Source organism: Nelumbo nucifera, chromosome 4 (assembly GCF_055504915.1).
Source record: "Nelumbo nucifera cultivar China Antique chromosome 4, China Antique-T2T, whole genome shotgun sequence".
NCBI classification, from domain to species: domain Eukaryota; kingdom Viridiplantae; phylum Streptophyta; class Magnoliopsida; order Proteales; family Nelumbonaceae; genus Nelumbo; species Nelumbo nucifera.
This window is the reverse complement of record NC_142652.1, coordinates 54,937,243-54,952,524: the sequence shown is the minus strand read 5'-3', so window position 1 is coordinate 54,952,524 and position 15,282 is coordinate 54,937,243. Positions and strand designations below refer to the sequence as shown.

At 35.5% G+C, this 15,282-nt stretch overlaps 1 protein-coding gene and 1 non-coding gene across 2 annotated transcripts in view; both read right to left on the bottom strand.

The window, feature by feature from the left end:
* The window catches only part of LOC104610121 (katanin p80 WD40 repeat-containing subunit B1 homolog KTN80.3), a 30,032-nt gene extending 24,895 nt beyond the window's left edge, over positions 1–5,137 (bottom strand). The window contains exons 1-6 of the mRNA XM_010276604.2: positions 4,882–5,137; positions 4,547–4,772; positions 4,104–4,234; positions 3,527–3,644; positions 3,210–3,436; positions 2,998–3,100 (exon numbers count right to left, since the gene is read on the bottom strand). Coding sequence (XP_010274906.1) covers positions 2,998–3,100; positions 3,210–3,436; positions 3,527–3,644; positions 4,104–4,234; positions 4,547–4,574 — 607 coding nt within the window. The 5' untranslated portion in view covers positions 4,575–4,772; positions 4,882–5,137. The remainder of the gene's footprint in view (positions 1–2,997; positions 3,101–3,209; positions 3,437–3,526; positions 3,645–4,103; positions 4,235–4,546; positions 4,773–4,881) is intronic.
* LOC148800525 (U6 spliceosomal RNA) lies at positions 1,844–1,946 on the bottom strand. Its single transcript, XR_016072041.1, has one exon. It is a non-coding gene; the product is annotated as a U6 spliceosomal RNA (small nuclear RNA).
* Positions 5,138–15,282: the final 10,145 nt, after the last annotated feature.

Below are 15,282 nucleotides of genomic sequence, written 5' to 3'. Positions count from 1 at the left end.
GAATCACAGATCTTAAGATTCATGATAAAGGGAGCAAAGACATCAGCTTCCAATTTGAACTGCTCATTCAAGTGGACTCAAAAGATCTGCCAATAGCTTGGCTGACCATTTATAGGCAAAACAATTTGGTTTGGGGGTTACCAGGCGCAAAGATGAACCTGTAACTCTGCTAGTACTCTATTGTTTAGCATACACATGTCAGCTTTGACCATCTTTTCATTCTAGTCATCACATTTCTAAGGACACTAAGAGAGTAGGTAATGCATTTCTCTCAGTTTATCATCAACAAATTCTGATTTATGTTTCTGATAAGAAAACTATAATATACTGCCGACTGAGGAAGAACTAGAACAGATGCATATATAGAATCACCCAAGGTTCTATTGACTGACAGCTGATGCTCTATACATTTACTTTTGGAAATAGGTAAAGTAACTTTTATTAAAAATCAGATAGAGTACAACAGGCCTCCCAAGGAAAATACCCTGGCCAAGCACAATCCGCAATGTATGAACACCATTAGAATGGAAAATTAAATAAATAAAATAAATAAATAGCTTTTGTAACCATTCACTGACAATGCCTTTTTTTATCAGCAGAAGAAATTATTTTATTAGATTTAAAGAAAGCTGTAGCAGTACAAATGATGACAGGGATGTCATCCCCAAGAGCTTATCAAGTTACAGTTACCAAGAAATCCCAAAAAGGCTAATAAGTTCCCAGCATCCCAAAATACACCAGATTACAATTTAGCCTAAAACAAGCTATCTCTATCAGTTCTTTGCTTTACCAATACATTGGTCATTCCACTTGCAGACCTTCTTATCCACCCAAAAGTGGAATTGAATCTTTGCCAAGGTGTCAATCTCTCTAAAAGCATGTCTGTATTACCATGGAGCTGATCTGATATTCTTGGACCAAGATATGACTAACTGAGAATCGCCTTCCACTTCAAATTCCCTTACTCCAACTTGTACAGCAAGCCTTAATCCATGTAAGAGAGTCATCACTTCAGCTTGTACTGAATCTCCAAAGCCAATTGGTCCTGAAAATAATGCCACCACCATTCCTTCGTGGTTTTTAGAAACACCTCCTATTCCTGCCCTTCCATCACTGACAATGCCTTTTTTTTTATAGATACTGACAATGCCTTTTTTCCCTCTGTACTTTTCCATTACTCTTTCAATAAAACCTTTCCAAAAAGAACCTTATGAAAATTCAAAACTTAACTTCCCTAGATAGATAATATGGTAGGTTTTGTAAAAGAAAGGAGTTTCAAATAGGCATGTGAACCTAATTAAGGATATGCATAAGGGTTTAAAAACCAATGTTAGGACTCCTATGGGAGAGACATCAGATTTTACAGTTACAATAGATCTTCACCAATTCAGAACTTGGTCATTCATTATTTATTTGCACTGATCATAGATAATGCAGTAAACATATTAAGGAGGAGGTCCCATGGTGCTTGTTGTTTGATAATGACTTTAGAAGAAGGGGGAAGATTTTTTGGCACTTAGCATCTTTGGTTATTTGTTGGTGTATCTGTAAAGAAAGGAACAGCCACACTTCCGAAGACAAGGCATTCCCAATTGAGCAGGTGCAGAGCAAGGTGGAAAGGATGTTAGTTAAGTGGGCTTCAGTCAACAATTTCCTTAAGGGCTTCAACTTTAGTCTGTTCTCTAGTCACTGGAGTAGTATTTTGTGGGATAATGATTTTGTACTGTAAGGCTTTCCTGCCAATGTTTTCTTCCTGCTTTGATGTACTCAGCTATTAAGGAAACTTCTCCTCAGCGGCCTTTATATTTACTTCTTTTAATAGAAAACTCATCTTTCCTCTAAAAAAATGACATTATTTTTTGCGATTTGTGCGTGTCATCCTTACACAGGGACCATGCTAATCTTCTCTGTATCATTCCAATTTTATCTGATGTCTCCGAAGATACTAAAAAAATGGCATTATTTTAATTGATGAAACAAATGAAAGATTAAATGCAAAATTAAGTTTACAGACAAATACCTAAGAAACAAGAGGTTTTAAAATGAGGACTAAAACAGAATTATGCTATGTAAATTTAATAATAACAGGAGAGCAAATCAAGGTATACAATTAGGATTGGAGACCAAGAGATAACTCAATAGGACCTTTCATGGTACCTTGACTTGATAGTTCATAACAAGGGAGAGATTGAAGAGGATGTTGCCCATAAAATTAGAGCAAGCTGGGCAAAATGGAGGGATGATCCAAAGTCTTATGTGATAGGAAAATACCACTTAGATTAAAAGGAATTAAGGAAGATTCTATAAAACGATTGTAAGGCCAGCAATGTTGTATGGAGCAAATTGTTAGGTAGTCAAAAATACATGTCCAAAAAATGAGCATGGCCAAAATATGTGTTCAAAGATGGATGAGTGGAAAAACTAGAAAGGACAAGGTCATAAATGAAGTCATTTGAAGGAACTTAGGACTTAGGAGTAGCTCATGTAGGTGAAAAAATGAGAGAAAGTAGACAAACATGGTTTGATCACATGCATTGAAGACCACGTACAGCACCCATGATATAATACAAGTTGAAGGGGCTAGAAGGGCTAGGGGTAGACCAAAAAGGACACGGGTTGAAGTAGTAGGAAATGATTTAAGTGCCCACTATTTAACTATGAATATGGCACTATAGTTGTGATAAGGCTCAGATGATGATGATGATGGTGATAAAGATAAAGATCTTTAATGGTTTCACTGTCAAATCTGTCTCATAACCAGGTCAATCCCTAGTACACAATCCATCACATCACATAAGGTCCTAGGTCATGTACCTCTTTTATTCAGGTGCCATGTATGGTGATGCATTGGCACCATAATACTAGAAAAGAACAGAAGACATAATAACTTAGCACCCATTATCAGGAAAAGAATAGCCTTCAGAGAATTACATGCTCATGTCTAAGGTAAATGAAATGGAAATATTACACTTAAGTAGTGAACAAAACATTTCTTACCTGTTGCCAGCAGAAACTCATGAGGATGGAAATCTATACATTGTATCTGGCCCTCATGACACTTGAAGTCATGCAATAGCTTTCCGGCAGTTAGATCCCACAGCTGTCAAATCAGGATCATCATGAGAATTGCACAAGATTGAATTTTGTCATAAGTTTCACCAATTCCTCATGCAGTAGCATAAGTATGAGGTAAAAAAGTCCAGTATCACCTTCACAATGTTGTCTTCTCCACCAGAAACAACCCAACGGCCATCTGGGGTAAATCTGATTGCATTGACACCTCTTGTGTGGCCCTTGTATGTGTGGATGCATCCCTTCCTCCTGATATCCCATATTTTAAGATTTGTATCTAAGGAGCCAGAAGCAAAGAATTCACCAAAGGGATGGAAGTCAACTGATATGCAATTGGATCTATGTCCTGTAAGTGTGCGAACAACTGCAGGCAGAAAGCAATATAAAGTATATATGTTATTTTGGTGTACTTTGGGACAGAATCCAGAAGCTCAACAAAGTCCAAGGTGCATACTCTTTGCCTCTTCTAGATCCCACAGCTTAATTGTGCCACTAGCAGCACCCGCAGCCACCAAAACTTCAGAAGAATCAAAACTCACCGACTCAACTGCACTGGTATGACCAGATAGACTCTGCATAGCAGCCCAAATATGTAGATCAATTGAAACATCACTGCTGGCCAAACAAGCAGAATATTGGTAATACCCAGATCCTGACTATGACTGGTATTCATTGGACAATGTATAACATCCATCCAGAATCTCAATCAATTGCATTCATTAAAATATTAAAATATATCTGTCTATTTTCATGTGTGATACAATATAGGAAAAAAAATTAAGCAATCTGTAAGGAGTTGTGAGGTGTCGCTCAGCACCCACGAAATAAATACAAACAGTAGTTGTGAGGTTTCATCCAAATGCATCCACCCCAAATCGTTAATAAGGACGATAAGTGCAGTTATGAGCATATGCAAAGGCAATATTGACTTTCAAACTATACAAATATTTTCATTTAAAGAAAGTTAAAAAAAAGGGAAATTGCAATTAGGAGAAAGGATAACAGAATAAGAGGGGACAGGGAGAACTGACCAAGATGGCATTGGGCTTGCCGATAGCCCACAGGTTAACCTTGTGATCTTCTCCTCCAGTGACGAGAACTCGCGACGACTTCCTCCCAATCTTGAGACAGTTGACATTGGAAGAATGTGCTACAAATTCCTCTAGATAAATCGTGGTTAAGGCTACAAAAATCCACTCGGTCCATTTGAAATAAGAAACCCCCAAAATAGCATAAAATTCAACAAAAAGTCCAACTTAAAGTAATTATGGTGTTGATGAGTGTCAGCAGAAAAATATAGTACTGGATATCGATGTTTCATAAACTAAAACAAATTGTTGATTATGTTCAGATCGAGTAATACAAATATGACACGGTTCCAGGATCAAACCCATTACGGCCGTCAAAGAAACAAACAAAACCCTAGATATAACAAACCAAAAAATATACATATCACAAAGTAGAAGAAGGATACGTAGCTTATATGCGCGCTTGGTCGTCATGAAGCCAGGAGGAGGAAGAAGACAGGTCTCGTTGCCGATGGAAATGAAAGAAAAACAGAAACAGAAACCCAAACCCAAACCCTAGGTCTATCTCCGTGTTGAAATGCTGTTTCATCTTAACATCCGGCGGATCTCGAGAAATGGCAGCATCTCTTCTTCCCTATTCATCGCCGAGGATCTCAAGCACCCCACATTATGCTTTATATGTAAGAAAACAAAAGCAACAACATCAACAAACTGAACCCAAGAAGAAGAAGAAAAAGAAACTGAAGATTCGATTAGAGAAGACGCCGACACTGCTTCTTACCATCTCCCCTCTTTCACTTTCTGCTACTAACAACTACCAAACTCCTACCAGTGTGAGTTGCTACACCCAATCATTCCATTTCGAATTTTCTCCTCCTTCTCTCTCCTTCTTCTTCTTCTTCCTTCTCTCTCCTTTCCTCCCAAGTCCCAACACCCAAAAAATAGAAAATGGACAACAAGAAAAACAAATACTGTAGGTAGCAGTAATATTATTTTATTTTCTTTATATGATTTCAACAACTTACTATGTTTTTTATATTTGAAAAGAAGAGAGGGAGAAAGAGGGAAAGAGCGTATAGGTGTGTTGGCTAGTTGGGTTGTTTCTTTCTTTGCTTCCAAACCTACAATTTCACACTTCACATTTGACATTTTCTCTCACTAAACATGCCCTTCTCAAAGGACTAAGAGACAAGAGTGGTGGCCATGTCTCCATCTCTAAAAACTCAACCTCTCATCTGACTGCCTTAATAGTTTCTCTGATGGCTAAGTTAATTAATAATTTAAGCAAGAATTGAGAGAATCCCACAAGAGTTAAGAGATAAGGAAGTGAGTAACCCCCACTCCCTCCTTTCAAAATCAAAATCCAAAAAGAAAATAACATACATACCCCACCAGACCACCACCCTCCCTCTCTCTCTCTCTCTCTCTCTCCTTGCTCTTTACCATTCTAATAACATTCTCCATTTCTATTTTATTTTTTTTTTCTTCTTTTCTTTTTCTCTTTGATGTGGGCACCACAGGAGGAGGCTGCAACTTTTTCTTTCTAGAGCAGCCCAAGTGTTCTTCATAAGTTGACTGTGTTTAAAAGCTTAATTAAAGCAACTGCTATTACTATTATTATTCTCACATGGACATGGGAATTTTCTTCTCTTTTTTTTTTCTATTTTGGTGAGAAAAAAAATCTTCCACTTTCAATGCTTTGTTTATCCTTTTGGGGGGAGATGTATCATCATGATAATTGATGGCAGATTTTTTTTGGGCCTTCTTAGCTCATAACTAGAGACTTAGAGAGGAGGGACAAGTATTTCCATTACCACAAATCATAACTGGGAGACAAAAATGTCGGCACTCTCTCTCCTCTCTCCTCTCTCCTCTCTCTATCTCTCTATCTGGAATGGGATTAAATTCAGATATAGAGCAGGCATATAATACAAGAATGATCATAAGGACTCCAAATGAAGATCACCCATGCATCATGGATGAGTCATATAGATTCTGTAGACTAATAGGATAACTAGGTTGACAATCCTTTTCATCCACCAACCGGACTTCAAATTTTAACCTACCTTCCGTACATGCAATCATACATATAGAGGCATCTCAATTTTTTTTTTCGACCTGTATTTTAAGGGGCTACCGGTAAGAAGTGAGGACATAATTTGAATAAGAACAGCCAGAGAACCAAGTCGAAGATGAGCCCATAAAGCTTTCCATGCAACCTGCACGTTAGATAAGGTTTTTAGCCAATGTGAGCCCATTCTGCATGAACCCCAGGCCTCAAATATAAGTCTGGGCTGTGTTCCAAGCCTATGAGTTTATATGTAAAACATTACATATGTTAAGACCTGGCAAAAAGTTTACCCAACCCAACCTGAAAAAAAAAAAAAAAAAAAAAAAAACAGGGTTAGGGTCTTACATGTAGCTACCTGAATGTGAGAATGACCCCACCCGACCCAACTCGGAAAAAACTAGGTTGGGTCATGGGTCAACCCGCTGACCCGATTGTCAAGTCTAATTGGGATTATTTATGCATTGTTAGAAGTTTCCACTCTTTAATTTTTTCTATTTAGTCTTTACTATTTATTGTTTACACTTTAAATTGTTAAATGTTCAAGTTTTTTATTTTATTTTTGGAATTTTAAGGTTAATTCCTTTAATTTTGACATTTTTCATGTAGTTTTCTTTATTTTTTTTAATTTCAGTTATTTTTTGGGATGACCCATAGGTCAACCCTAACCCCAACATTTAGGGTTAGGGTCTAACATTTGACAACTCAACCTGAAATTCAACCCAACCCGAAATCAAACCCGAAGTGTCTTGGCCCAACTCTAACCTGACCCACCCAACCCAATTGCCATCTCTCTCTCTCTCTCTCTCTCTCTCTCTCTCTCTCTCTCTCTCTATATATATATATATATATATAATGAATGATAAAATATATGTCATATTTTTAATATAAAATATGCATTATATGTCTCATATTATAACATTTATGTATATAAAATAAAACACACACCCTAAAAAAGGCCCTAGCTGGCCCAAAACTTCAAGGTCTTGATGCTGGCTTGATCTAGACATAGAACCTATGCCAAGCCAGGAATTTTTTGGGCCATGTCAGGCTAAGTTATAAATGGTTTCTACTATGATACGAGAAAAACTTGTAAGTTGCAACCAATCATCCGGTATCATAAAAGTGATAACTAGGAAAGTAATGTTTATATGTAGGCCATGTTTGGGAGTGCTTAAACTAAAAATAAGTGCTTAAAAACAAAGTGCTTATTCAAATAAGAACTTAATTGCATTTAGCACCCAACTTTCTCAAGTGCTTACTTTTTAAAATAAACACTTATTATATATTAGGCATTTGGTAATCTTTACTCTAATAAGCACTTAAATAAACATTTGTGACTATTTTGTCCTTCATTTTCTTTCAAACTTTCAAAATATACCCTTTAAAAACACTTTTAAGAAAGCACTTTTATGAAAGCATTTTACAAAGACACTTTTATAAAAACACTTTTATAAAAGTACTTTTATGAAAGCACTTTTATGAAAACACTTTTATGAAAACATTTTTACGAAAGTACTTTTATGAAAGTACGTTTATAAAAGTACTTTTATGAAAGCACCTTTATGAAAACACTTTTACAAAAGTATTTTTCTGAAGCACTTTATAAAACTTTCATAAAAGTGCTTTCGTAAAAGTACTTTTGTAAAAGTACTTTTATAAAAGTTCTTTTGTAAAAATGTTTTCATAAAAGTACTTTCTTAAAAGTGCTTTCATAAAAGTACTTTTATAAAAGTGCTTTTGTAAAAGTTCTTTCATAAAAGTACTTTTATAAAATTCAAATAGGGATAATTTTATATGTGGTATTTTAAAATTCAACTAGGGATAATTCTAGAAGAAAAAATTGAACAAATATTTACTATATAAGCACTTAAAAAAATTTGGAAATTTGGTACGCCCCCCTTAACCACCACTTCCTCACCATTGCCTATGATTAGAAAGGAAGGCTAGAACTGGACCGACGAATAGTCAATCCGTGCAAAGGATTAGATTTTTAGCACGAACCTTTTGATCATTGCACACCATTTCACAACATGGATCGACAATCCAACGCAATAAAGGATTGAACTGAGATCGAGGCCCATCGGGAAGTTTGGAGAAGGAAAATCCGTAAAAGAAGTGAAGTGGGCGTAAAAGAAGTTCTTTAGCGGGGAAGTTTAAAAAAAGGGAGATGCACTGAGATCCCACACATGGAGTGGGTAGGTTGTGTGTGTGTGTGTGTGTGTGTTTGTTAACTAGTTGTCTCTATAGTTGTTTGATTGTGTCCTATTATTCCTCTAGTTGGTTTCGAATAAGAAAAAGGTCATAGGTGGCATTCTATTGATGTGTTTAACCCCTCAAGGGAGGATGGAGTCATGAGAGGAAAATAATCTATGTCAAATGTTTGATTCAATGTACTATGAATCAGATGGGATGGAGGTTGATGATGAAGTACAAGCAAAAGTTGATTTATCAATGGGAGTTGTGTTTAGTGGGTCGGGTTTTTCATGAAAAGGTTATCCATCCAATGGCATTTGAGAGGTATACTCCCAAAATTGTAGGAGGTTAAACGTAGAATTGATATGTAAATCCCTCAAAAGGTTATGTATTGTTTTTCTTTTTTCATGAGGTGGATGTGTAATGAGTATTGGGATGGATGGCTTACCCAATAAGGGTGAATTCGGTATAATTTAAAAAACTTCCCCCAAAAGCAAATCTAAGTTGTCTTCAAAGAATAAAATTGAATGCAATGGAATTGAAGGCTTAAAGTGTATGTGTGCATGTGTGTGTACAAATAAATAAAGTAGCTGAACAAGAAGATTCAGCAAATAAATAGGCAATTACTTTAAACCAATTATCAAAAACAATATAATAATATTAAAATAATTGATGCAAATAAGCATAAATTACAATATGTTGTAGCAAATGAAAGTAAATGAACAAGAATGTAAAGAATAATTGCAAATATACTTTTTATACAAAAGTAAAGCAGATAATAAATATAAATGAACGAAAAAGTAAAGTAACTATTTGTTGGTGCTTATTAGTGAAGTTAGTAGAATGTTGGTTTGTAAGATAAATAAATAACTGTAGAAACTAAAAGTATAGCACAAAGGAAAGTAAAGGCACAAAGAAAACAAGAAGAAATGTGCACACACAATTTTTATGAAGGTTTGTCTAAACATGGCCTACAATCTCTACGTCAAGCAAAGCCCTAAGGATTTTAACTAAATTAATTGAACTTCCATGCACCAGCAAAGAAGCCTATACAACCAACATGACTTCGAGTGTTTGCAATACCTTGGAAAATTTTATATGTGCTTGCCCAACCTAACTTGGTATAACTTATGGGTGTCTACCCAACCTAACTTGGTTAGTAGAACTTACGAATATTTGCCTAACTTAATTTGGTGCAACTTACAAGTGTTTACCCAACCTTTAGTGGTATTCAAACCTTGAACATCTCTTATTCTCAAATGATATTACAATGAAGCTTAGGAACTGTAATTACCTTTCAAATAGGCAAATAAAACATATACAACTCAAATTATTCAAACGCAATTGATGCTTAACACATAAATCTTTGCTCAAATAAGAGATTTGTAATAATTCCATGAAAAACATATAAGTCTTATGGATACTTAGTTTTTTCTCACTATTTTGACCTAATGAAGCTTAGAAATCTCTTCAAGAAAGAATGAAATCTTGCAAAAAACTTACTCACAAAATTATATAGTATATACAATGTAAACTTTATTGATTTCAAACTAAAACTTCTTATTTATAGAGGTTGAGAACAAGTGATTGTTTTTCTATCCATTGAGAATACTTGAGTTCTCAATAAGAAATGTCTTAAACTTGTTCCCAAGACCATGCGAACACTGTTCGCACAACTTTTTTACATCGTGCATTAGGAATATCTCTATACTTGTATGCTTTTTTCATGGGGAGATATTCCTAATGCAAGGCTGCAAGGGATTGTGCGAACTGTGTGAGCACAACCTTGTGAGTACTGAAGCCAATTTCCATCATGGAATGCACCTTGCCTTAATGTAGTTTGGATCTCCTACCCACAAGACATTGCAACTACACTTGGGGAACATTCCTATTCTTGTATGTTATCATGGATGGGGAGATGTTCTCAATGCACAACTATAGTGTCATGTGGGTAGGCATGGGTAGGAGATCCTGATTGGTCTTAATGGTTCCTATGTGGCTTAAAAAAAGTTCCTATGTGGAATGTTGATTTCCTATGGGTAGGAGATCCTGAGTAGGAGATCTTGATTGCCTAATAGTTCCTATGTGGCTTAAAAAAAGTTCTTAGATAAGTGACATGTAGTTTGACTTTCTATTCATATTTTGTGCTACACAAGTAGTTTGCATACCGAGTCCAAACAGGACACTGTAGTTCAGATCATTTTGATGAAAAGAAAAACCTATACCACCTTCCTAATTATTAACTACCCAGCCATGATATGACCCAGATTTCCTACTCACTTTCTCTACCCATATTGGTTATGGTTGTCTAAATGGGAAGTGGTGTTGTAATAGGAAAATTCATAGTGATGAATTTGTTGAGTTTACATTCTATGAACCCGTGGGTTCACGAGAAGCGTGAACCCACCAATACGCATTGAACACATCACTAGTAATGGCTTAACAAGCAAGCTAACGGGAACTAATGGAGTTATCCTATTAATGGCTATTTCATTGGTTGGAGCAGACACTAAAAGACAAAAAAAGAACCCACAAAAATCCTCTAACAAGACCATATCACCGATGTTTGATGAAGTTATTCTAGCAAAAAACAAATAGGCGGCCGGCGGCAGCAACATTCATTTGGTAAGCTTTTGTGTCCAGTGTCCAGAAGGAACAAAAAATTAGACACTCTATTGGTGTTGATTTGAAGGTTTAGTTGTTTTAGATGATCAACAGTGAAGGGCATGATTGCAGGCAAAGGGATCCGTCGTTGAATTTGTAGCAGTGATAACGTCGTTGGAGGAAACAAGGGATGGGAGAAAGAGAAAGAAAGAAAGAGAGGGAAAAATAATGAGAGAGAGAGAGGGGGGGAGAGAATGAAAAATAGGAAATTGATATGAAAGAGTGAGAGAGAGATTGGAGAGGAAGGAGATTTGCAGCCACTAATCTACCTCTATTCAGTGTCACTGTCAAAAAGAAGAAGAAGAAGAAGAAGAAGAAGAAGAAGAAGGGGAGTTCACTTTTCACTGGAATAACATTGCCAGATGTTAGTTGCCCTACACATCACTGATGATTTGATCTGGCTAGGGTTTAAATGAGAGGGGGGAAGGGGATTTTCGTTTATTTGAATATATATTTCTTTTTTTGTCTTTCAGTGCCTGGTCCAACCAAAGAAATGGCCATTAACAATGGATAACTCCATTAGTTCCCGTTAACTTGTTTGATAAGCCATTATTGATGACGTATTCAACGCATATTGGCTTGCACTTCCTATGAACCCACAGGTTCACAGAGTGTGAACTCGAATTTGTTCATTACTTTTAGGAGCTTTTCACTAATAGTAATCCATCCATGCCTAATGATGTGCTAGTGTTGATTCCTCAAGTCATCATTGAAGTTGATAATGATGCTCTATGCAAAGTCCTTGATGTCGAAGATATAGAATTGATACTAGATAAAATGAGCCCAATTAAAGTCTAGGCCTAATTAGAATGGCAACCATAACATTTTTTTTCAAAAAATGTAGTTGGCTATAGGAGAAGACATTGTGTTAATGGTGAAAATTTCTTCAACTTAGGTACTATGCCTTCAATTGGTAGAGTTTATTGATGAGAAATAAAGATAACTTAAGTACAAGATTTAATGAAAGATACTCCGAGTTAATATCTTAAGTTAGGACTTAATGAAGGGAACTAAATGAAGCAAAAGGTAATAATTCAAATTACATTCTTTGCATGGTTGGAGACGGACCAAATTCAAAACTATGGGCATTTTACTCAAGTCCACAAAGCTCATTTATTTAATATACCTTAAATATAGGATTTAATGAGGGGAAATGGATTGAAATTAAAAGTAGTAATTCAAATTGCATTTTTGCCCTCATAGTAAAAATGGACAAAATTCAATAATAAGGGTGTTTTAGTTGAGAAAAGTCCAAATTCAAGACCTCATTTCCACTTTTAATATATATTAGCATTGTGTATGTGCATTGCACATAGAAATTTGAGATGATGATGAATAATTTTACTATCCATGTTAGAACCTATGTAACAAAGACAAGTAATGGAAGCATAGTATAGGGGAGGATTTGTTGCCTTTCAACATATAGACCTAACTTTATATCTTCCTACTTATATATTAATGTTTTCAAGTTGTAGTTAAGCCTAACAATCAAATTGATTGAACTACAATACATATAGATAGATTCTTGATTGATTGATCCAATTAATGAGTCATTGGTTAGACAATAATTTTTTTCTTTTTGTATTTGTGCCATTTCCATCATTAATAACAATAACTTTAATTTATTACTCTTTTTGTTCTATATGATGAATACATAGTATTAGACATGTGTTTATTTTTTTTATACAAAACCTCTATATTTTTCTATAACATTTTATATTTTTATATATTTTTTAAGTTATTATTTTTAATTATGGCAACATGGATCAACCCATTTAACTTGGACGATTGAACCATTAACTTTTCATTTGGATAAAAAATGGTTTTGATTCTAATATGCCTTAAATTTCAAATTCCATTTCCTTTATTAATAAAAATCGTTCTTGTTTATCACACTTTTTTTTATTACAATAACAAGTGAGAGATTAAATGGTTGTAGGACGCAGTAAGAGAACCACATGGGTGATTGGAGGTCTATTGAACTTACTGCAATGAGCATTTAGTATGTAATAGGTGTCTTTGTTTTTGTGTGTGTTTATCTTTCTGCTCATGTGATAAAACACTTGTAACACATTCATTGCTTAGTGTAGGGAGGAAGAAGTGCAACTAACCTCAACTTCACATTTCCCCACATGGAAGATTTCTCTTGGGTTGAGAGAGAGAGAGAGAGAGAGAGAGAGAGTAGGGTAGGTTTTAGTATTTATTAGAAACCTGAGGAGGCAAGAAAATTTTCCACTAAAATAAAATGATTTTATTCCTTTTTTTGTTGAAGTAGGAAGAGCTACAAAAAATCATATCCCTAAAAATCACAAAAACAAATATAAGCTAAAGACCAAGGAAGATTAAAAACATTAAAAAGAAGGGTAGCACTAGTATTTTAAGGGCTTCATGTGCTAACCGATATGCAGCTTGGTTGGCTTCATGATATGGATGTGGCAACATGTAGCTCGAAAAACCAACATCTCACTTATCTTTAAACACAATGATGTTCTTCAATCTCCAAGCAACTTCGATCTTCTTCTTGAGATGTAATGTCCAGCTTCGAGTCATCCATAATACTAATAGTTTGATCTCTGAAATTCAAAGCAATTTTATAAGCTTACCATGTGGCCTATGCTTCAGCTAAGTTAGTTGAATTGATTCCAATTTTGTAAGCTTTAACATCCAAAACTTCCCCTAGATGATTTTTAGTAATGCAAGTAGTAGAAATGAACTTTCATTATTTCTAAATGTATCAAAATTTATCTTAATAAAATTCACCTTAGGTCCTTTCCAAATGATAGGTCTCAATGAGTTACAAATACTCCTATCTTCATGCTTTGACTTTAAACTTCCTTGTAATTATAGAGTACTTGATGCATGCTCCAAGATAATAGGGGGTAAGAGAGACCTATTGTTAAACACTTTGTTGTTCCTATTCTTCCATAGATACCACAAGATAATTTTGCTTTTTTTCTTTAAGGTAAGGGTTGAGATTTGTTTTATTTCTTTATAATTTCTCCCACCAATTCTTGATGGACACATCATTGTCCCCATCTTACGATATTAGTGCTAATTATGATCCAAACTTGCTTGGCAAAAGGGCAGTTCCTAAAAATATAATCCATATCCTCCTCTTTGCCACATAAATTACAAGCCCCATTAATATTGAACCCCTTAGTAATAAGAAGTTTCTTTGTTGGGATCCTAGAATTGAGTAGTAAAACTATGACAATCTTACATTACAACCGGTGGAACTTCTAGATGCCTACAAGACTTTAGATATACTTTTCCAAGTGCTATCTCAACCTTAAAGTATGCCTTTACCTTTACACCTTGAAGACTCGACACTAGTTGATAGTTTTACAAGTCTTAACTAAACCTTTTACATCCTTAAGGTATTATTACATTGAAAGCACAATACAAACAAAATGCCCCTCAATAGGCAAATAGAATGAGTATAACCAAAACTACTTAGTATACAAGATAACTCCATCAATAATACTCTAAACTCAAATGGAGTTTTCCTCAATTTTAAGCTCAAGGGTTTTTACTCTTTTAACAAACTAGGAACTCAATAGATCTACCCTTTTGATTGTTAGCTCACAAACCCCTCTTGTTTTTCTTGTTAAACCCTTTGAATCTCATATGGTTGCCCTCATTTTGTTCTTTTCACAAATTTTTTATAGGTGTCAACACCCGCTTTTTGCTCGGTTCGCCGCCTAAACCTATAATTTCCCCAAACACCCAATCAAACTCATCCAACCTCTCTGAAACACCCAAAAACCCAAAAAACCTGAATTTCACCCTGAGAGCCCTCAGATCCATCGTTAAACATGTCCAATACCTATCCGATGGCCCCGATCAACCCTCACTTACACCTCAACCATTTGATCAAGCCACACCATTAGACTTCGGACACACCAAAACACCTGCCCATGAAGTTTTAACCCCAGATTTCCTTTCCATCAAACCAAAATTCCATTATGAAACATTCCATTGGCCCAAATTCCTACGATCTTGACCCTCTAAGATTGATCAAACCCCATCATCAGATCTCAGACACCCCCAAATACCCACCTATGAAATCTTATCCCAAAATACTTTTGCTTACCCTTCAATCGCACAAAGATTCTGTTTTAAGGCCCAAAATTAACAGAATCGAACCCTTTCCAGATCTGCACAATCCAGGCCTAGTTGAGCCAATCTGATCCCACCAATCAACTCAAAAATCATGAAAACCCCACCTTGCCAAATTTCAGCCAAAAATACCCT